This window comes from Capsicum annuum, chromosome 11, assembly GCF_002878395.1.
Source record: "Capsicum annuum cultivar UCD-10X-F1 chromosome 11, UCD10Xv1.1, whole genome shotgun sequence".
NCBI classification, from domain to species: domain Eukaryota; kingdom Viridiplantae; phylum Streptophyta; class Magnoliopsida; order Solanales; family Solanaceae; genus Capsicum; species Capsicum annuum.
The window spans coordinates 106,514,774-106,538,244 of record NC_061121.1 but is presented as its reverse complement, the minus strand read 5'-3'; the positions used below and the strand labels follow the sequence as shown (position 1 = coordinate 106,538,244).

General features: G+C 33.4%; 1 protein-coding gene across 8 annotated transcripts; it reads left to right on the top strand.

Moving 5' to 3' along the window:
• The first annotated feature begins 16,214 nt into the window (after nt 1-16,214).
• On the top strand, nt 16,215-23,039 carry LOC107848288. Of its 8 annotated transcripts, none has more exons than XM_016693016.2 (16): nt 16,215-16,524; nt 16,617-16,719; nt 17,888-18,033; nt 18,392-18,503; nt 18,613-18,735; nt 19,986-20,090; nt 20,626-20,709; nt 20,799-20,914; nt 21,017-21,118; nt 21,198-21,311; nt 21,438-21,494; nt 21,570-21,636; nt 21,722-21,775; nt 21,940-22,014; nt 22,243-22,278; nt 22,780-23,039. In XM_016693016.2, exons 3-16 carry the CDS (start codon nt 18,014-18,016, stop codon nt 22,903-22,905), a joined length of 1,191 nt encoding a protein of 396 aa, XP_016548502.1. In that variant the 5' UTR covers nt 16,215-16,524; nt 16,617-16,719; nt 17,888-18,013; the 3' UTR covers nt 22,906-23,039. The 8 variants fall into 8 exon arrangements, 7 of the variants coding, with proteins under 7 accessions (XP_016548502.1, XP_016548503.1, XP_047254837.1 ...); XM_016693017.2 differs by having other exon boundaries at nt 16,216-16,524; nt 17,888-17,927; XM_047398881.1 differs by lacking the exon at nt 18,613-18,735 and having other exon boundaries at nt 16,216-16,524.
• Nucleotides 23,040-23,471: the final 432 nt, after the last annotated feature.

Here is a 23,471-nt window from a genome sequence, read left to right as displayed (position 1 = left end):
AGCATGCACTTTAGAACTTTAGCCTGAATTGTGTAGCTCAACCTTCATAACATAAAAAGGCACTCACAGGCTATTGGGTGCAACTCTTCCCCAGCTGGTAGGGCCCCAGTGCGTGTGACCGCACGAATCATAGGATATACATATGCACTATGGGTGACTCAAACCTCCCGACATACAAAGATGACTTAAGTACCCAATCATGTGATATAATACGGGGGAGGGGACTCACACCTCCTAATCATTTAATAACAATAAGGAAGGGACTCAAACTACCCAGTCATTTCAACCCCTGTGTCGGCAACTACGATTTCTACTAGTGATCCCTTGGGACCTTCACTTTCATAATTCAACTACACAACCCTCATTAAAGCCCAATTAAAATATTATAACACATTTTCATTCATTGAACCATGATACACATTTAGGCTACATAGTTTATATCGTCATACCATCTACACTTGCAAGGTAACATCAACATGCCAAAATAATTTTATTATTTGGAAAAATTCACAGCCCCCTTGGTTCAATTATGCATTAGCTTGAAAAATTACATAATCCCATAAGGTTCAATTCAAAATCATTATGCTTCATTAACGTTTTCACATTATGCAATAGTTTAAGAGTAGTTCAATGTACATACTCTTCATATTCAAAATCAATTTCACAATATGGGGCTAGGGTCATTACCACTTCAAAAATCACAAGTTGGGGGAAATCACAATCCCCTCGTTTATTCGCTATACCTATGCACCCTATAAGTTTAAAATCATAATTAAAGCATGGACAATCATATGCAAACCATAGGAAACATTATTCAATAGCAAGCATTCAAAACCCTCAACCTATGTTTCAAACCAACATCAATACCTTATGAACAATACTTTAAAATATGTGTTTTTAATAAATTAGTAATTAAAAAAAATAACATGCCTGAAATACCCAAGATTATGAAGAGAATTCAACCCTTGAGTCCTTGGATGACCTACTTCTTCAAAATCCTAAGTATTTTGCTTGAGAGAGTTCTGAGAGTGTTTAATTACTTCATGAATAAAAAATAACCCTCTTGAGTGCTTTATGAACGTAGAGTTTTAATTGGTAAGAAGTAAATTGTCCAAAGTGTCCTTAAATTAAAAGATAAAATTTAGTCATCAGTATTTACGAGTCACTATATGACTCGTAGGGACTCGTTACGACTGGTCACAAAGATTCGTAGCCAAGATAGTTTTAAAGGTACACATACACCGTTGACCCTGCGACTCATCTAATACGACTTGCATAGGGGATCCTACGATTCTGGGGTCCAATTGTAGGTAAACACTGGATATCTTACGATTTACACAAAATGACTCGTAATGGGTCTTTACGACTCGTAGTGAGATACTCATACTCAGAACAGAACTTAGCCACACATACTTTATTTATGCTACGATTTGAGTCAAACAAATTGTCATGATTTCCTATGACTCTTAGGATAAGTTGTAGTCAGGACAACGAGGATAAAATTTCAGAAATTCTCAGAGATCAACACTTGGGGTGTTTCAATAATTTTTATTTGATACATGATACATAACAATTAAACTTATGATACAATGCTAACTGTTAATTAAAGTAATTTAACATTATTATTGTTACTTTCATTTTGCTGATCTTGATATTTTTATTGCATCTTAATTGCAGTATGTGTATATCAACCTAAGTCCTGCGATAGATGAGCTGAGTTATCTTCAATTTTTAAATCTACTAGTATGAATTTGAATGATTTTGTCAATTCCACTTTGCTGTCCACATCGTGTTGGCATAAAAAAAATTAATCATGAAGCTACGATAATAGCTGATGCATTAAATTCATATGATTTTACTACCTCACCATCAATCGATATACTAATCAAGTCAAAGACAATGTCTGATACATCATTGAACCTGCCTTTAAAAATAAGAAAGAAACACATGTGAGTCATCATATAATTTGTCAATCACTTTCAGTTCATCAAGAATATCAATTCTCATAATGTAAATATCATTTAAATCTTTCGAAAGAATAACTTTCACAATTCCACTTTCAAATTACTTCACTGTTCACCATAGACACAAGGAAACACGCACATAATGGGAGATCCCATAACCGACATAAACCATGTGAGCTACATGAAGTCCAACATACAACCCACATTGGGGAGAGCCGTCCTATCCTTTCTATCGGAGTAGGACTATTGATATCAAATCCGCATAAACTAGTAATCACTATATAAATCAGCCTCAGGCTCACTCCTTAGGAGGCACATAGTTCTAGAGAAGTAAGGTCGCTTTATACCTCCCACTCGGTGCTAAAGATTTCTCCTAGACTTAGCTCAGATCATTTCAAAGACAATCCATAACAAAACAATTTCAGTAATATATAAATATACATCGGGAGCCATCATGCTTTCCATCTATCAAAATCAACCACGTTGTGGATTTCTTTCACACTCGAGTTCAAAACAACTCCATTAAGACCAAAAGGTCAAATCATTCAAAATATCTCAAATATTCAACATCAACGTGCTTATAACACACACTTTCTAAAAAAACACAATTTCCAATGGGGATTCACAACCCAAATATCAAAATCATGATAAATATCGTTCAAGATTCATGCTTTATATCTCCATACATGTAAATTTATCTTTCAAAATCATAAATATCAAGATTTCATAATAATCATCATAAGATATGGGTTCATGCTTCAAATTTGTAAAAATCAAATAAAAATCATGCCTTTGTAAAGAAAATTACTTTTGGGCACAAGAACGAAAGAGAGTTCTTGTTGAAAAATCCCACATACCTTGAATGATGAACTTTAGATCGATACTTGTTTTTGAGATGTTAATCGTGCCTTTGAATGATGGTTCTTGGAGTTCTTGAACTAGGAACTTGGAATCTTGAATAAATTTGCAGAATTAATGGTGAACTTTGGAGGTTCTTGAAGTTGGATGTAGGAGCTTAGGGTTTTCTTTTTTAGGGAATTTATGAAATATAACATATAATGCTTCTAATAAGCTTTAATATAGGGTTTGGACGGATTTTGGGTGAGGGAGAATGACCAAAATGCCCCTAAAAAATTAAATAATTCTCGAATCTATCATTTGGTGGACTATTTTGATAGTCTGAAGTAGATCAACCATAACATTTTACTCTGATATATATATTGGATGAAACCAATTTCTTTAGAAAGAGGACTCTCATATCTTTCTGTTGATATATAGTATCTCACCCAGATCATTGTGTACGAGGAGTTATGATCGTTTGAAGTTGACCCAAGAATTCACTTTTGATAGGCTGAAGTAGATCGATCATAACTTTTTGCTTCGATAGACAAATTGGATGAAACCAATTTCATTGGAAAAAGGACTCGCAGAGCTTTTCGTTGATATATAGTAGATCACCAAGATTATTATGTACAAGGAGTTATGATTGTTTAAAGTTGGAGCAAGAATACGCCAGGCCTCAGTACTTTTTCCTGCACGTTTTACTGTTTACTACTATTCATGGTTCGATCGGAATGTTCATAACTCGTCGCTCGGTTGTCTGTTTTTGATGATCCATATATCGTTGGAAAGATTATTCAATACTCTACGCAATGGTGGGTCATAATATAAGACATTCTACATGGAAAATTTATAATTCATTCTAGAAGATAGAACCCAACACGTTTACGCACGAAATTTCAACGAAAAATTTCACAGCCAGTCCATACCCGGAATCATATCAAAATATACCATGTATAACTCAATCAGATCAGCCAACAAGACTCTATGAAGAACGGTAACAAGATACTTTTTATACACTTTCTGGGCAACAATCGAATCACCCACTAGGGTAGAAACTAGGGTAGGCTCAGGAATAATCTCAGGACTCATTTCAAAATTCACAGCAATCAAAGGTGTAACATATGAGAAATTGGATCCAGGATCCAACAAAGTATACACATCAAACTAAAATATACGAAGCATACCAGTAACAATATTGGGAGAGTCCTTCTGTTCCTGGTGGGATGGTAAAACATAGAATCTATTCTGGCGCTGCCCGCTAGTATTGCTAGAAGAGGCGCCCTGAGATGGGGCTGGGCGAGTCGCTGGAACTGGAACACTAACAGTCTGAGTCTGGGTCTGGGTCTGAGGGCGATAGTCACGATGCCCTTATCCATCCTGTGGACAATCTCTAACTCTGTGACCCATGTCACCACACCGAAAATAACCCCTCTTCTCACCCCAACACTCACCCGAATGAGCCCTACCATACTTAGGACACAGGGGACAATTTTTCTTACTGCCAGCACTATACTAGGACCTAGATGCATATGACCTGCTACCTTGCTCCTGCCTACCTCTAAGCACAGGAGCACTAGCAGATGACGGTGCTGGCATAGACGAACGATCCTGATACTGAGGGCGACTCCCTTTCTGTGATTTAGTCTGACCCTATCCGTGCTGCTTGGACCTAGTTTTCTTATTCCCTCTCATTCTATCTTTCTCTTTAATCTTTTCTACCTCAATCTATTGGGCATGAGTCATCAACCTAGAAAGATTCATCTCACTATTCAGCATAGCAGACCTACACTCCTTAACCATATAACTAGACACTCCAGTCATAAACTTACTCATACTAACCCGATTATCAGCCACTAAGTCAGGATCATACTTGGCCAACTGATTGAACTTTAGACAGTACTCCTTAACAGTCATAGAGCCCTATCGCAGGTTCATAAACTCTTCCACCTTCGCCTCCCTTATCTCCAAAGGGAAAAACTTATCCAGGAATGTATCCTGGAACTCTTGTCAAGTTGTAGGGACAACTCCCTCACCTCTACCTTTCCTCCAAGCAAAAACCCAATTATAAGCAAGGTCTTTCAACCTATATGCAGCCAACTCCACACTATGTTCCTTAGATACATGCATCACCTGAGTAATCTTCTGCACTTCCTTTAAAAACAATTGTGGATCCTCATCAGACTTGGACCCATAGAATTCCAGCGAATTCATCCGCATGAAGTCACGGATCCTGGCAGCAGCTGAATCACCTCCATGCTGCTGTGGAGCTGGGGCCGAGTTGGCATGAATATTTGCAGTAACAGCTTGGGCCAGCGCCTGAAAGGCTGCCCGAAATTCAGCATGAGACACATTTTCATTCAATGGGCCAGCGGGTTGAGGTTGCTGACCATCATTATTTCTTCTTGCTCGACGTGGAGGCATATTTCTGAAGGAGGAGAGTACGAATCAACAGCAAAGAGAGACACTTTAAGCACGATAGACTTCTGAAAGAAAGAATCACACTTTTTCCTAAAACGTCTTGTAGCCTCTTGCTCATCTATGTGGCGCGCTACACACCGATGATCAAGACTATACTTAACCCGGCTTGTCAGACTCCCTAGGACACCTTAAAACCTTAGCCTCTAATACCAAGTTTGTAACGCTCCAGAAAATGGGTCGCGGAGCGTCACACAGTGCATGAGGCTACGAGTATCCCCAAGCTAACCTTTTGAGCCATTTTTATTCAGTTCAACACAAATCAATGGGGTTTTCATAAATAACCCTCAAATATCAATAGAGTAATCATCATCCAAGAATAAAAGAATTTTAGAAAGATAACAAAATACGACTTATTAGTCAACTCCCAACATCTATACTAGTCTGACAAGGCTCTAAGAAAATCAATAAAACCAGTGAGCCATTGAGACATGCCCCAACTGACTCATACTTAGTTATCAAATGTAAATAATTCTGTGAAACCAACATCAGACATCACGTGCTCGGAACATGAGGACTCACCACGACAGAGGATATAGAATAGTGTGCCTGAAGAATCACTATCAAACCTGGAACTGAGCACCTGAACCTACATTTCAAAAAAATATAGCCCATATCCGAAGATGTGGGTCAGTACCATGGAAAGGAACCGAGTATATGGAGGTGTATGCAGTTTTATAAACATCATCATCATAAATATTTATAAGAAATATGCAGGATGTATAAAAGACTCACATAGCCTAAAGAAAATCATCATAGTCATGAGAGGATGAAATAAGTACAATAACACATGTGAGTCATCATAAAATTTGTCAATCACTTTTAGTTCATCAAGAATATCAATTCTCATAATGTAAATATCATTTAAATCTTTTGAAAGAATAACTTTCACAATTCCACTTTCAAATCACTTCACCATTCACCATAGACACAAGGAAACACACACACACTGGGAGATTCTATAACCGACATAAACCATGTGAGCTACATGGAGTCCAACATACAACTCACGTTGGGGAGAGCCATCCTATCCTTGCCATCGGAGTAGGACTATCGATATCAAATCCACATAAATTAGTGATCACTATATAAATTAGCCTCAGGCTCACTCCTACGGGGGCACGTAGTTCTAGAGAAGTAAGGTCGCTTTATACCTCCCACTCGGTGCTAAAGATTTCTCCCCGGACTTAGCTCAGATTATTTCAAAGACAATCCACAACAAAATAATTTCAGTAATATATAAATACACATTGGGAGCCATCATGTTTCCCATCTATCAAAATCAACCACGTTGTGGATTTCTTTCACACTCGAGTTCAAAATAACTCCATTAAGACCAAAAGGTCAAATCATTCAAAATATCTCAAATATTCAACATCAACGTGCTTATAACACACACTTTCTCAAAAAAACATAATTTCCAATGGGGATTCACGACCCAAATATCAAAATCATGATAAATATCATTCAAGATTTATTCTTTATATCTCCACACATGTAAATTCATCTTTTAAAATCATAAACATCACAATTTCATAATGATCATCATAAGATATAGGTTTATGCTTCAAATTTATAAAAATCAAATAAAAATCATGTCTTTGTAAAGAAAATTACTTTTGGGCACAAAAACGAAAGAGAGTTCTTGTTGAAAAACCCTACAGACCTTGAATGATGAACTTTAGATCGATACTCGTTTTTGAGATGTTAATCGTACCTTTGAATGATGGTTCTTGGAGTTCTTGAACTAGGAACTTGGAATCTTGAATAAATTTGCAGAACTAATGGTGAACTTTGGAGGTTCTTGAAGTTGGATGTAGGAGCTTAGGGTTTTCTTTTTGAGGGAATTTGATGAAATATAACATATAATGCTTCTAATAAGCTTTAATATAGGGTTTGGACGAATTTTGGGTGAGGGGGAATGACCAAAATGCCCCTAAAAGATCAAATAATTCTTGAATCTATCATTTGGTGGACTGTTTTGGTAGTCTGAACTAGATCAACCATAACATTTTATTCCGATATCCAAATTGGATGAAACCAATTTCATTAGAAAGAGGACTCTCATATCTTTCCGTTGATATATAGTATCTCACTCAGATCATTGTGAACGAGGAGTTATGATTGTTTGAAGTTGACCCAAAAATTCACTTTTGATAGGCTGAAGTAGATCGACCATAACTTTTTGCTCCGATAGACAAATTGGATGAAACTAATTTCATTGGAAAGAGGACTCACAGAGCTTTCCGTTGATATATAGTAGATCACTTATATCATTATTTACAAGGAGTTATAATCATTTAAAGTTGGAACAAAAATACTCCAGGCCTCAGTACTTTTTCCTGCATGTTTTACTGTTCACTACTATTCACGGTTCGATCAGAATGTTCATAACTCGTCGCTCGGGTGTCCGTTTTGGATGATCCATATATCGTTGGAAAGATTATTTGATAATCTATGCAATGGTGGGTCATAATCTAAGACACTCCGCATGAAAAATTTATAATTCATTCTTGAAGATAGAACCCAACATGTTTACGCACAAAATTTCAACGAAAAATTTCCCAAGGTATTTCAAGATTAAAGCTCCATCATTTGTCAAACCAATAAATATATTCCCTCCGGGTACATCAAAATCATCTGTTGATCTCATTAATGAACAAGCTCAAGATGAATTATCTCTCATAGATCATGGTATACAGACACCACCAGTTGTATCTCCTATGCGTGAGTCTACAAAAAAATAATGTGTCTAGAGGCATGCATCATGAGCAACTTTTGCATAAAGTTGATATGAATGCAATACAATTATTTTTTGAGACATATGTATGTGCTATATGTAGTTTTATATATGAAATTGGCTAACTTGACATATCTAGTATTTTTGTTTACTTTTGAAAGTTGACAAAAAAATTGATCACATTGAAGCATTTTAATGAAAAAGCAATATCAAGAGCTGATGACAGCTTTAAAAGAGAAGCTTGATGCTCTTCAACAAGTATCTTTTATTTAAGCACCTTCAATTTACTAGAAAATTATTGAATAAAAAGGTGTATATTTTTCAGGTTGTTTATGACAACAATAGTCCAAATAGAAATGACACAAAGAATGAGAAAAATGGTAATGAATTAGATAGTCCGAAATTTTTTTTTTAAATATATATATTATATATTATTATTATCATGTAATGCTATTTTGTGTTCCAGAATGATAAAATGTTGTATGAAAAATTAATGTTGAGCATTCTCAAAAATTTAATTTTCATGATTCAGCTATACTGACAGAGACCATTAAAGTTCAAAATGAACAGAATGTACGAATAATACCTGATTATATATTTACATACATAACTGTGTATGCACTTATCTGTTTACTAAACTTGTTATAATGAACTACGTACTAAACTTGTCAAAAGATTTGAAAAATAAAAAATGTGTATTGTATATTATTATTGTTATATAATTTTATTTTGTGTACTAGAATGATAATGGAAATGCTGACTTTATTTGAGATTGACTGCTGGAAGAAAAAAATTAATGTTGAACATTCACAAAAAATTAATTTTCGTAATTCAGCTATACCGACAGAGAACATTGGAGTTCAAAATGAACAACATATATGCATAATACACTGTATGTGCAGTGTATCTTATTTCTAATTAGTTATGCTATGTGTTTGTTAATGAGGTAATACATGATATATAATACATCTAATACATTCAGGATATTGTGTATGATATATAATTTAATGTATCAGAAATATTATATGATTTATCATACATAATAACATTTGAGTGTTATATGGGTTTTTTAAGACCTAATACATAGATAATATGTTACAGATGTATCAAATTATATATGTGATATGAGTTCTAGTACATTTAACTAATTTTAATATTTTTGATATGATGTATCTAATTTTTCAGAAGTCTTGCACTGAGATTTTGACTAATGCGATTCAGGAATCCATAGATAACATCATAACTGGCATTTTCATACCAGTGATTGCAATGTCGCTCAAGTCTGTTCGTCCTATAAAAATTCACTAATAGTGAATGGTACATCCGTGATAATCAGTTTCCACTAGATTTTTCAGACGCCCACTTGGGTAAATAGGATGACATAAAAACACCTGAACCAAGAATCAGGAAACGAACTAAGATATTCATGTCATCATATTTGAATGAATCTAATTTCAGTTGTAAAGGCAAGGAGATTAATGATTTTCTTAAGAAACATTCGTTTTATGATTTTCTTGTATTCGAAGATGGCCGACCGAATTAATCGAGTTGTACTCTAAATGGAATATCAAAAAATTATTAAAGTTTCATAAAAATAAGCAAGATATGAGCTTTTTTCTTATTATCTTCTAATAATAAAATTCTAATGTATTGAAATTTATCATAACTACTCTTATAGAAAATTTAAGAAAAATCACTGCAAAGCTCATAAATCTGGACTTGGATTCATTTCATTGAATTTTATTGTTGCATACCTTGATACAAAGAACTAATTTTACACTATGTCCTAACCTAACACATGCTGAAACGATAAGGTATTAGAATATCATTACATACAAATATCACAAACTATTTTCTGATACATAAATGTAAGATATGATACATTTTCTGATACATAAGTTATAATAATGTATCATATAATTATGAATATGTGATTTTTTGATAATACAATAATAACATATAAAATGTGTTATATTTATGATGTTAGAACTATTTATGCAACTGCTTTAGTTAGGGTATGATAGACATATACACGCATAAATTATGTAACAATCATAATCTATTTTTGTTGGCAAATCGATAATTTAAGAAGAATCAATCTGTTAAAATCAAGCACTGATTTATGTACTTATTTGGAGCAACATGTAGATGTTATACTCTACTACCTTCGTAAAAAAATAAAGCAACAAATTGATCAAGAGTACAGATATACCATCGTGAATTTCTTGTTCAAAATATACATTGATTTGACATACAGAAGGTATTTTCAAGATTTAGCAGATGATGCTATTTCTACTCAACATGATTATAAACTATCATGCATTATTGTCAGCAATAAAGAGTCACTGATTAACATAATAAAAGGATTTAACATACTGACTTCTTTACCTCGACATTTGATCGATGATGTATATGTCCTTATAAACTGTGGTGAAAAATTTTACTGGGTGCTGACTATGATATCTCTAAAGAAAAGATGTATTCAGGTGTATGACTCAATATTATCATTAAGAAATCGAGAATCATTCTGAGATTCACAAGTTGTCTATGATGCTACCAACATACCTATGTGATCGTGGCTTTTTGAAAAACACAGAACATGCGGTATGGTCCAGTATCAAAACGTACATAGAAAAGATGAGCCAAGACATCGGCATTGTGAATCAACACTCATTTAATATTAAATACGTAGAAGGCATTACACAACAAACTAGTGGAAGTTTGTAAGTATCTCTTCACAAGTTTATATATGTACAAAGAGTTCAACTTATTGCTATTATTGAACATTTTCTAACTATACGATCAATCTTGTTCAGGGACTATGGAGTGTTTGTGATAGCTTTTGTTGAGTTTTTTAGCGATCGAATGCCGATTCCCTCATCATATTTTGATGTTGAATATCATCGAAAGAGATATGCAACACTCTTATGGAACTATGAAATCAAAAAAGGTAATAATATATGTTAGAGGCAATGATAATCTGGCAAGACCACAACCAAGTAATGTCCCTTCGACCTATGATTTTGTTATTGTTGCCAAGTTTTTGTCAGATATGTTCTGTACAATTTTGTTATACTGTCTTAATGGCCAATATTATTGTTGTTTCAAATACTAAGTTAAATACAGTTATTTTTTTTGAAGAAAATAATTATTAATATTTAGATCAATTAAAGTTGTGAGATGTTTTACTCACTATTTACTTTTTATTTTTTCAACAATAGCAATTCAACATAACATATATATATATATATATATATATATATATAAAATTGTTAAATAGTACTTTAAAATATTTCAGTTCTTAGTTGAAATATTGCAGGTACTTTATTTGATTCCAAAATACTTTAACATATTAATGAATTAGAAATATTAAGAATTATTTGGTTAGTAACACTATATGCAATAAGATTCTTTAGTGATCTTGTATTTTCAAAAAAATTTCACATACTATATACTAATAGTCATGTATCACATAAATATATCAAACCATAATGATATAATAGAAAACTTGATACATAAATAGATTTAAAGTTATGTATCATAAATAGTAATACAAATTCAAGTAATATATCATATTTTTACTCACGTTATATCATAATTTTGGCATTACATTAATTTTGATGACTTTATAATCGATACTTAAGAGTTTGTAATCTATTAGTCAAATCTTAATATATAAAAGTTTACATTTTTTTTTAAAGTTAAGTATCGTTTTATATTTTTCATCTGTTTGATGATAACATTGATGTATCATAATGATACATTTAATGAATAAAATCATATTAACATGATTAAACTTTCATGATATAGTTGCAGGCTCATTTGAACAACAAAATAAACTTATGCAAAGACATATATTACTTAAAAAAACAAAATTAAACATCAAATAAAATATAAAAAAAAATTAAAAACGTTAAATCATAAAAAAAAATACTCATTCAACTTTAACATTGTTCAAACATTATTTAACGTTAGTCAAAATCAAAATCAAACCAACATAAATCAATTTATTAGAGTACATTAAAGCATGCTGTGTAACATGCAACATAAAAATCATTTCTCTTTTGAAAATAAGTCACACATGCGTATGTTTTGATCTTCATGCGCACATTTTTCACAACAGTTTGTAATTAACAGCGTTTCACTTGCTTTTTTATGCCTCCCCTTTTTTAGCCTCCCAAGTGATCTTTTGTGTTTTGGTGGTATGATCACTTCCGCACATGCTAATCCTTCTTATAGGGCATAGGTACCATCGAAACTTTATATGTCTTCGCTAATATCGCAGGCTCATAGTAATCAGAGCATCACGGGCTAAACTTGATAATATTTTTACTTTTCAATACTGCAATTGCGTGCGGACATGAAATCTCGTCAAATTGAATCTACTGCAGTTGCGTGTTTTACCATCCAGATCCACGATGTATACTCTTTCAGATTCATAAACAGAATAAACGCACTTTGATGCAGGCTTGACCTAACAAATAAATAATCAACAATATATATAAAAAATAAATTATAAAAAATTACTTAATTATTTACTTTAACAAACTGAGTTATTAATAAAACATACCGTCATTCGTGAAGCTTTCACTCCATTAAGTGTTAGAATATTCTCAAACCTTCTCTCTAGTGTTGTTTTTGTATATGATTCAATTTCTCTGTTTTTGCAGTTCCTCATTTCAAATAATTTTTTAACTTCTTTCAAAAAATCTAAGATTGACGATTCACTCGCCTCCACTAAACAACCATTTATACATTCAACAATGTTAGTTGTCATCATCCGACCTCTATTTTGTTAGAGCATGAACCCTTGATCACTTCTCATAACCTGCATCATATAGGTAATCCTTGACTTGGTGATCAACCTTATCGACCTTGGTCATAAGGTACTCAAAATCTTCTTTTCTATAAGCTTTGGCTATAGAATAGTACAGGTCACTAAGTCTGTCCTTGCTCTTTCTAAAATTTGTGCAAACATTTTTGCAAAGATGCCAAACACATACAAAATGAGGAATATTAGGATACATAATGCCGGCACTTTTAATTATTGTTTCATTGCGATCCGATACAATACACATATTCTCACGCTTTTCGTACGCACTCCTAAACTGTTCAAAAAATCACGTCCATGCATAATCGTTCTGAGAATCTATAACCCCATAAGCTATTGGAAATATGCAATCTAAAACATAAAAGAATCATCATGCATCACTTGTTATTTACTGGTACAAGATAAATTAATATGAAACATAATGTTATTTTAATTTAATTATTCACTCCACTAAATTCATATGAAATGACATACCTGCGCCATCAAAAGTGTCAGCAGAAAAGAAAGTTCCTTTGTACGGTCCACTGAAATCAGCACCGTCAACCACAACTACTGATCTGCAATGCTGAAAACTATGCATTTTGGCTATAAAGATATAAAAGAATACTTGAATTTATTATCTGCTACCTTATGCATTCTAATGTGTGATTTCGGATACATAGTGTTTAGCATGTGAATGTATCTGGACATTTGTCTATATTCATCAGCAAGTCCATCTTTAAGCATTTCTATAGCACGTTCCTTAGAACGCCATGCTTTCATATAATAAATATCAACACTATAATCAACTTTCATTTTTTTATAATGTTCGTCGAAGTGTGTTTTCTCTTGTGGTTTATTAATTTTGACTTTGTAAAGTTTCTAACAAAGTTAACTGTAGTATGCAGCTGCTTTTGCACCCTATCACTCATTGAAAATGTATGTTCATCATAGAATCTACAAATTTTTAAAAAATCTAAATCCTTCAAGCAAGATGCCTTTATAAGATAACTACAATTTTCATTACGACATTCCAATCAATAGCTGCAGAAATTCATCTATAGTCACCAGTTTCTACTGAAAAACACAATGTATCAGGAAAACTGTTAATGTATCAGGTAATGAACAAACAAGAAAATTTTACCATCTATGTATAAAATATCAATTACATTGCTATACAACATAATTAACTATGCATTTGACAAACCTACAGCATCATTCAATGCATGATCTTTTATCAAATAAATTTACAGGTAAATACAGATACATAAAGTACTAATGTATCATATTAAGAAAATAAACACCAACAAAACAAAAGCTAGCCACAAACATAGATAAAATTTTTTTTTTAATCAGATCTTGTAGCTCTGAAATTAAAATTGTGATCTAACACATATTTTGTCATTACAGATACAAGAGTTTCTTTATCCTTGTAGAACTGCTTGACCTTCACTTCTTTATTCTGGCAACCAATAATGAATTTTATAGTTGCAATTTCTGGTATATACAAAGAGTACTGATAGTTTGACTCAACGACAACAAGTGCTAACGTATCTGATTTTGTTTTTTCTACACAAATCACAACACTAGTTTCAACATCAATTTCTATCTCTTCAGTCGATTTATCCGTTGTTGTTATGCATAACGGATACATCACAAAATTTGAAAATATTTTCTTTAACTTAATGTAAACCTTAACACCATTATCGTTTCTAATCACCATTTACACCATATTTCCTTTAACAATATATCGGCATCAATCTTTTTCTTTGATTCATCTATGTTGAGCTCCGCTGCAAAGGCGGAAATCAATCTCATATACGAAACACTTTCGCTAACTGCAATTTCATCACTCCTGTAATTTTGATAAATAATTTCACTTTGTCAAATTTCAGAATAGCTCAACAAAATCGATATATTCATAATGAATACGGTATGAAAGATCAGACAAGTAATTAGTTTTGAAAGAATATGATGAAATCAACTTGATTTAAATTTTTAAAGTTTAGAATATGAAGCTGTTACGTTTTTATGTACTTTTAAAGATAATTTCTTAAATTAAGTGCGTTAATTGCTCAACTGTAGGCTAATTTATCCTTTTTTTTCTTTTTTATCTGCAATTAATAACTTAGTAATGTATTATTATGTTAACTAATGTATCATATATAAGATTTTAAATAATTCTTATAAAAGAAGGGGGAAAGTATAATTAGGTAGGAAAGTATTGGGGTTTATGTTGTTTACTAGTTTAGGTGTACGTGTCTCGCGCGTGTACCTCATTTTAATGAATGCAAATGTTATACTTACTACGATATCTGTTTAAATAATAAAAATAAACGCAATAATTAAATTCAAGTTTTCTATACAATTTTAAGATACAACTACATAAATTCAAGTTTACCTACGTCGAAATCTTTTGAAAACAATCTCTTTATCTTGATGAGATAGGGGTAACACCTGCGGCCAATAACTTCAATAGTATGACTTTTTTAAAAATATTATCTCAACCTCATTCTAATTTTTAAAAAGTAAATACTATTTTTTTTATATGAATAATACCTAAACAATAGCCTATATTATGTTATGAAAATTTTATGTCAATATAATAAATTTTTTAACCATCTTTGACAGAGTCCTATCAGCTGCTTTTGTGATAACTACATGAAGTTGGAACGTATTTTTGGTGGAAAATGGTTAATATCACATTTTCTATTCCCTTTTCCCTAGAAAGATCAGAAAGGAATTGAATAGTAATTATATTCTATACGTACATATTTTATGTAAATATTTATTTCCCATAAAGTTTGCAAAAGAAGTGTAAAACTTGTTTTTTTATTTTTTATTTAAAAAGATTCAATTTAATACTTACCCTATATTGTAGGATTCCTAATTTTAAAAAAAATCTTATTATATTTGTTAAAGTTTTAATCCCATATAGTTTAGAATTCAATATCACAAATATAATTAAATGATAATTTTTTTTTAAAAAGTGAAAAAACGATTTTGTCTAAAGCATGAACTTTTAATAAAACGCAAAAAGTTCAAATTATTTTTTTAGGAGTCTTCACACTTTTAATATAAATATATATAAATTATAGATGCAGATATAGATAATAAATACTTAAATTAAGCATATCAAGATTAAATAGTCATTAATTTTTTTAGTTTATCCACGATTACTTATTCATCAAATTATTTTTAAGAAAAAAAAAATGAACCAATGCAATATTTTGGAAAAAGATTTCCTCATTTGGGAAAAAAAAGAAGTCCTAATTTAGTATTCAAACCAAACAGTTACTTAACAAGTCAATTTTAACCCAAATCAAGTCAATTTTAAATTTCCTCCCATATTTACTTCAACATTAACTACTAAAATTTATAGATAATTACAATGCTTAGCAGATGCTAATAATCCAACCTTAACAGAATTTTATATAAAAGCACAATTCTACTTGATTTATGCTTCTACTTTTCCCCTCTTTCTCTGTCATTCAACGCAAGTTTTATGCTTACTACTTCACGAATTTTGTCCTCTTTCAAATATTTTTCTTGTTTCTTTTTACCTATTTATAGATACCCAAAAGGTTAATATTTGCTAAAAAGGTGGTGTAGTTGCTAAAACCAAGTTCCTTTTTCCCTCTGAAAATCAAGAAAATTGTTGTTTCTCTTCAAGATTTTGCTTATTTTTACAGGTAACTTTGAAAAACTCTGCCTTTTGCATTTATATGTTTAAAAGGTGTAATCTCTTTCTCTCTCTCTTTTATAACCGTCGTGTTCGGGCCAGCTTGGTGCACCTCGACTAAATCCTCGTACCTGCCACCTCCCACTAACGTTTTCCGGCAAAGCTAGGACATATGGGAAGAATTACGTAGTGTTTTGTTTAAAAGGTGCAATCTTTGTGTGTCTTTATGGTTATATATATGTTTAGGTGACAAGAGTTGATTTTTTTTATTCAGTTTTGTGTTTTTGTGATTTTTGTTGATGGGAACTTTGCTATGACAATTAAAATCTGTTTTGGGGAAAACTTGTGTAGAGGAGGTTATATTACTCCTGGTCCAATTTTCGTGTCACCTTTCAAATTTTGAGATTCAAAAAAAGTCTATCTTTGACCGCAATTATTTTGAATTGTCAATGACTTACAATACTATTATTATGTAGTTTTAAAGTATATAAATTTTGTTTCAAAACATTTGAAGATTCCATGTCTTAATTCACCGTCAAATATACTGTTTGATTCTTGAAATCTGAACTGTGCCACATAAATTGGGACAAAGGGAGTATTAAGTTATATGTACTGCTATTCCAAGTTGATTTCCCACATGGGCACTCCACTAATAGTTAATATCTCGGAAAGTCACTTTCTTTGTTGAAGACAATCGGAATCAACAAGAAAGGTGACTTGTGAGATAACAACTATTACTTGAGTGATCATCCGAGAAATCAACCCTTGCTATTCCTTTAAGTTTAAGAAAGTAGAGTTGTTTTATTTTGAAAGATGGGGTAAATTTATTAAATATGTTTAATGTGAGGAACAAGTCAAATAAGACACAGAGTGGCTTGTTTTTGGGTACATAGAGTTGAGGAATTTGAATTAGTCTAGTGCTTGATCTTGGTGGTGGTGGTGGTGGGGGGGGGGGGGGGGGGGGCTATTCAAGTTGCTATAGTCAAAAGCCAGGCACATGACAAATTTTCTACTTGCTTGTGGATTGTATGGTTACGTTAGGTACTTGTTTGGTCTTCGCTGGCGTTTAAGTTTTCTAATATAGAAGTCCACTGGAGGCAATCTAGTGTACCAGGAAATTTTTTTTAGCAGTTCTTTATTGGTTAAGAAACTTTTACTTTTTGAGTTTGTGTGTCATGGAGGAGTAAGAGATGCTAAGAGCTTGAGGCTAGGTAGTTAATTTCTAATTTGAAGCTAAGTTTTTGTCTGTGAAAGCAAACGAAGAGAGGCTCATTAGCTTGCTCACACTATGTATTTTTTTTTTTTTTTGGGTGGGAGATGCATCTTAACTTCGTGATTGCTGAGCAGATCATACTTCTCTTTTGATATTTCAGGTTCTTTGTGCCATTTGTTATGATCGCTCCGTACTGAAAGGTGGTTGCTAATAAACTTACTTGGGGTGCAGTAAAGTTTCTTTGACTAGTTTGGTTGTACTTATCAATTCAGATTCTGTATTTAACATGAGGAGCTTTGGACGCGGGTTCGTTAAATTTCAGCTTTTCTTGTGATAAAAAATACTCCCCCAGTCCCATTTTATGTGTCATCATTTCCTTTTTAGTCCGTCCCAAAAAGAATATCTTGTTTTCTTATTTGGTAAATATTTAAAAACACAATTACACTTTTACCCTTATTGGGCCCACTTAATTAAAAAAAAGATAGTAGCATATTTTTTGATAAAGGACAATTTGGTAAATATTATCAAGTCTTCCCTTATTTCTTAAACTCCGTGCCCGGTCAAATGGTGACACATAAAATGGGACGGAGGGAGTACCAAGTTTGTGATGTCGTTGTCTGCTCTATGATAGTAGTTTGCCTAACTCTTGAAGCATGTTCTGCAGCTCCAACTCCTTAAAATCAGCTGATACCATGAGGCTTATTCTCTGCATATGTTGCGGATTCATTTTAGGCTTATTCATTGGAATTTCATTTCCTAGTAGCTCATTAACCAAGGTACCGATAATGCCCTCTGTTCTCATACACTCATATAGTGGTCTTGTTTGTGCGGTGCTGTAATTTCATATGTACAATAAAACAACTTCTTTTGGTTCCAATTTGGCAGCTGAATATAACATCCAGTATTGTGAGTAACTTCCCAATAGCTAGAGACAGAAATAATGTTGTTTCAGACGAAAAGCATACAGATTCTTCGATCAAAATTCGGAATGCTACAGATGAAATGAAGGTACATCCTTCCTTTCCAGAACAAAATTGATTTTAAGGTCAAGATAATTTTCGGTTTCTGCAAGCAGTATGAACTATTATTTTGCTGCAATTGCTTAAAATATTTATTCTTGCAGACCTTTCTGCAGTTTTTCCAAAAGTGACAATTTTATAGAAATTTTAACCCATCATGTTCATGAGTGTGAAATATGAAGATACTTGTGCAAACACCTATCTTCATGCAGTATGCATCCTTCGAAGAATACAAAGAAATTATTTCTTGCTATTTTCCTTTAAAAAGAGTTTGTATGCACAGTGAGTCACAGTTGCTTTTCCATAGATCCCTGTTTGAGCTGAATATATAGTCATCAACACTATTTATTTTTTGGATAACCAAAAATCCCCGAGGTCCAGTATAACAAAACTCGAAACTCAGTGGATAATGGGCCCACCCCTCTACCCTTTTCCACTTAAATACTAGGCTCTCTACCCTTTTCCACTTAAATACTAGGCCCTCTACCCTTTTCCACTTAAATATTAGGCTTCTGTCTTGGCATGGTTCGAACCCATGACATGCGCCTAACTCACACATCATGTACTGCTGCACTGTTAGAGCAAGAGCAAAGCCCTGGAGGCAGTCATCAACACCATTATTGAAGCTAAACATTCCAATTTCAAGCCTACCCTGCATAGAAACTGATAATAATGCATAACTATCTTCTAACCTTTTCTTTTCTCAATATAACTTTTAAGTTGCACATCCAGTAGATGCTTTTGCATCATATTTAGGTAAACAGCGGACACATGTTTGTCTTAGTTGACATATTGTAATTGCTGAAAGTCAGTCCAGGTTGGATGATTGGAAGAATCTATTCTTTACTCCTATATCTGTATTATTACGGAATCTAGGAGCGTTTGAGCTTTCTTGAATGCTATGTTGGCAAGTTCAAGCATTTTGCATGGTTTAATCAATACTTCCTTCCTTTCTTCTCTAGCAGAGTTACCTGAGACGGGAGTTTTTAAGCATGTCCTTGTTTCTTGATTTTTCTGGATTTAACATATTAGTTTTATCTTCTTTACCTGCTACCCATTTAATGTTATTTTTGCTTCGTCTTCTACAGTTCTCTGCCACTTAAAGTGCTGTTGAATCAACCTTCTCCAATTTTATCTTCTTTACTTCTTCATGTGTGTGACTGGGTGTTTGATGTTTGAGATTATGCAAGCTCAGACAAAATCACATTTTAATCTGATAGTCGTTCTTGTTCTGATCAGATTTGGGTCCCATCAAATCCAAAAGGGGCAGAAAGATTACCTCCAGGGATCGTTGCTTCTGAATCCGACTACTATCTCCGGAGATTGTGGGGAAAACCCAGTGAGGTAAGTGTTTTGCTAATTGATGGGGACTTAAAACTACTTATTGCTTTACTTGGATCCATTCTATTGGTCCGGCTCATTTAGAATTGCTTGGCAGAAGTTGGAAGTATAACATTTTACCTTTTCTCTGAGTCCTTTGTTCTGCAAATCTAGCTATAATACACCTTACAAAATGTCTGATAGTTAATATGTTGGTACATATCACAAATGCTTCTCGTCACGTGAGCTTTTAGTAGAATACTCTCTAATAAGGTAAGAAAAAACTTTTCCTTTTGCGTGTTACTTTTAGTGTCAAACTTTGTCCTTTGTTACCCACCTCTGTCCTGGGTTGACTTTGATCTAAAAAAAATCTAAGTGTTTTCCTTACCAACCTATCTCGCAAAACTTGATTTTATTTGCTCCCCGTTAATCCAGATCAAGGCAGTTGCAGTTGCAAACCTTAAGAACGAACACATTTTTTTGTTGTTTAATGAGCAGACCTTTTACTGGCAAATCCCAAAAAACAAAGAGGCAGCTTCTTATCATATTTTATGTGCAGGATCTACCCAGCAAACCAAAATATCTGGTAACATTTACTGTTGGTGTTAAGCAGAAGCGTAACATTGATGCTGCTGTAAAGAAGGTTTATCAATCTGTTTTGCTTTCATAGGTTCATCCACTCCCTCTTTCTATTCCTAATTCCTCCTCATCCTGACCCTTTCTCCTGTGCAGTTCTCAGACGACTTCACAATTCTTCTTTTCCACTATGACAGTAAGACCACTGAATGGGATGAATTTGAGTGGTCAAAACGAGCCATCCATGTGAGTGCTCGGAAACAAACAAAATGGTAAGTAATATGATGAAGTATATTTTGGACTGGAGCTGCGTTCAACTTTAAATGCTTTTTCAAACCATGTTATAAGTGACAAATTTTTTACCTCTTTATAAGGTGGTATGCGAAAAGGTTTCTGCATCCAGACGTTGTTGCCCCATATGACTATATTTTTATCTGGGATGAAGACCTTGGAGTTGAGCATTTTGATGCCAAGGAGTAAGTTTCGCGTAATTTCCTGTGATTAATAGATTTGATCCAATATCTTAGTTTTCTGAATTGGTCGGTCCAACCCCAGGTACATTAAACTTGTCAAGAAGCATGGTTTGGAAATTTCTCAGCCAGGTTTGGATCCCAAGAGAGGAACAACATGGCAAATGACAAAAAGAAGGGGTGATCGGGAAGTTCACACGTAAGAGCCAGGAATCCCATGATATTATTTTTCCTTTTTTTTTTCTCATCCTTTAAACTGTTTTGTACTTCTTGATATTTGGGTTTCTCTGCGTTTATTCTTCTTTTTCTTTATTTATCTCATCAGGGTAACAGAAGAGAAACCAGGCTGGTGCCCAGACCCCCATTTGCCTCCATGTGCAGCGTATGAATAGTTTCTCCTGTTCGCTATATTCTTTCAATTCATAAGTTGTCCTTACATCTTCTCCTCTATTTTCAGATTTATAGAGATCATGGCTCCCGTCTTTTCGCGAGATGCATGGCGTTGTGTGTGGTATATGATTCAGGTATTACACCTTGCACATTAAACATGGAGAAGGTCTGAGACGTGCTGCATTTTTGAGATTGACTGTATTGTTTAATTACTTGTAGAATGACTTGGTCCACGGTTGGGGACTTGACTTTGCACTTCGTAAATGTGTTGTGGTAAGTTCAGCTCATCCAATGAATTCGGTCTATTGGCAAATGTCTTTCACATGCATTTGTCTTGGTACCAAATTATTCATAGGCTCTAAATGTACTTTCTCTTTTGTAGCCTGCTCATAAGAAAATTGGAGTCGTAGGCTCTAAATGTACTTTCTCTTTTGTAGCCTGCTCATAAGAAAATTGGAGTCGTAGATGCTCAATGGATTGTTCATCAAAGTCTCCCTTCCCTTGGAAATGAGGTAACATGATGAAGTGAATGAAGCTAACTTATTGATACTACATTCCCACACAAATTAGGTGACATGTAATATGCTTATTGGTAAAAGCGGATGTACTTTTATATCATATTGAAAAGCATGAAAAACCTTAAGCGATCCTTATTTTATGAAACTTAGGCATCTAACATAATTATTGCCTTTTAACACCAAACTGACCACTTTTTTGCTTTCCTCATTCACTCTACACAGGGGGAAGCAAAAGATGGAAAGGCTCCTTGGCAAGGGGTAAGTAATTCTATGTTACATTTGCTATACAAAATAGCTACTTAACCTCCTCCCGGGAACATCCTTTCCCATAGAAGGAAATTTGAGCTGGGGGGTGGGGGATTGTCAAAGTCAGTTTGAAGAACAGTTGCTAAAGAGACATATTTTACATGTTAGAGGTTCATCCAAACGTAGCAGTTTTGACTAAAACCTTGTATGTTAAAAAAATCACCAAATAAGCACAAATAATCTGAACACATTAAATAAAATAAGCTAGGATAGAATCCCGAACTCGAACCATAAAATTCAAATTTTGAATTCGCCTTGGCTCCTTTAACTTATATTTCCTTTTAAAAAGAACATAATACTGTATGACAGAGATATGCTAGACATGCTTCTCTGAACGCTTTACTTTTCCTTTAAGATATGTCTGTTTAGTTGTGTTTCATGTTCGTTTCCACTTTAAAACTTCAAGCAGGTGAATTGCTGTGTGATTAATTGAGCTTGTGTTTGTCGTGGCAGGTGAGGGATAGATGTAGAAAGGAATGGACAATGTTTCAATCTAGGGTAGCAAATGCAGAGAAAGCCTATTACAAGTCTAAAGGAGTTGATTCTTCCAATTTGACATCTCTTTATAAGTCAACATGATCAAGTTGATAGTATACAGTCTCAGCAACTTTGCCTAGGATGATAGGTAGCTCCATCTTGTAAAATTGATAGCCAAGTTGTTAAGATACATTAAATTTTTGAAGGAAGAATATTATAGAGCTTCTTCTACAGTATCATGCATGATCACATGTGCTTTAATATACTAATTCGAAAAAACATCAGTGATATTATATAGTCGGGTTCAAAATCGAGAGGGCGTCATGCGGAAGTTTAAAGTTGCAAACCATAGAGACGATAAATCATATGACAAAAAACTATAATAAAAAACATATTATTAATATGATTTGGTCAAACGACCTACATATGAAAAATTAATATCGAAAAATCATTAAATCTATTGGGAGAAATTTTCCCTAAACAATACTGTTTAATAACTACATTGTGGATGCTATTGCGTTATTGCATGAATTGTATGAGAAGAGGGGTCTTCTATAAAGAAGAGGGTCTTCTATTTATAAAGGTTCAAAATCTTTTCAAAGAGGTTAGTCAAATATGGAAAAGAATTTCTATTTATAAAGAAGAGGGTCTTCTATTTATAAAGGTCC

What these genes read in the sequence shown, in the direction of transcription:
- LOC107848288 (XM_016693016.2), top strand. Translation starts at nt 18,014, where the DNA reads ATGAGGAGCTTTGGACGCGG. An exon ending in ATGCTACAGATGAAATGAAG is followed by an intron (nt 18,736 to 19,985) that starts GTACATCCTTCC and finishes TGTTCTGATCAG; the next exon opens with ATTTGGGTCCCATCAAATCC. An exon ending in GTGTGTGGTATATGATTCAG is followed by an intron (nt 21,637 to 21,721) that starts GTATTACACCTT and finishes AATTACTTGTAG; the next exon opens with AATGACTTGGTCCACGGTTG.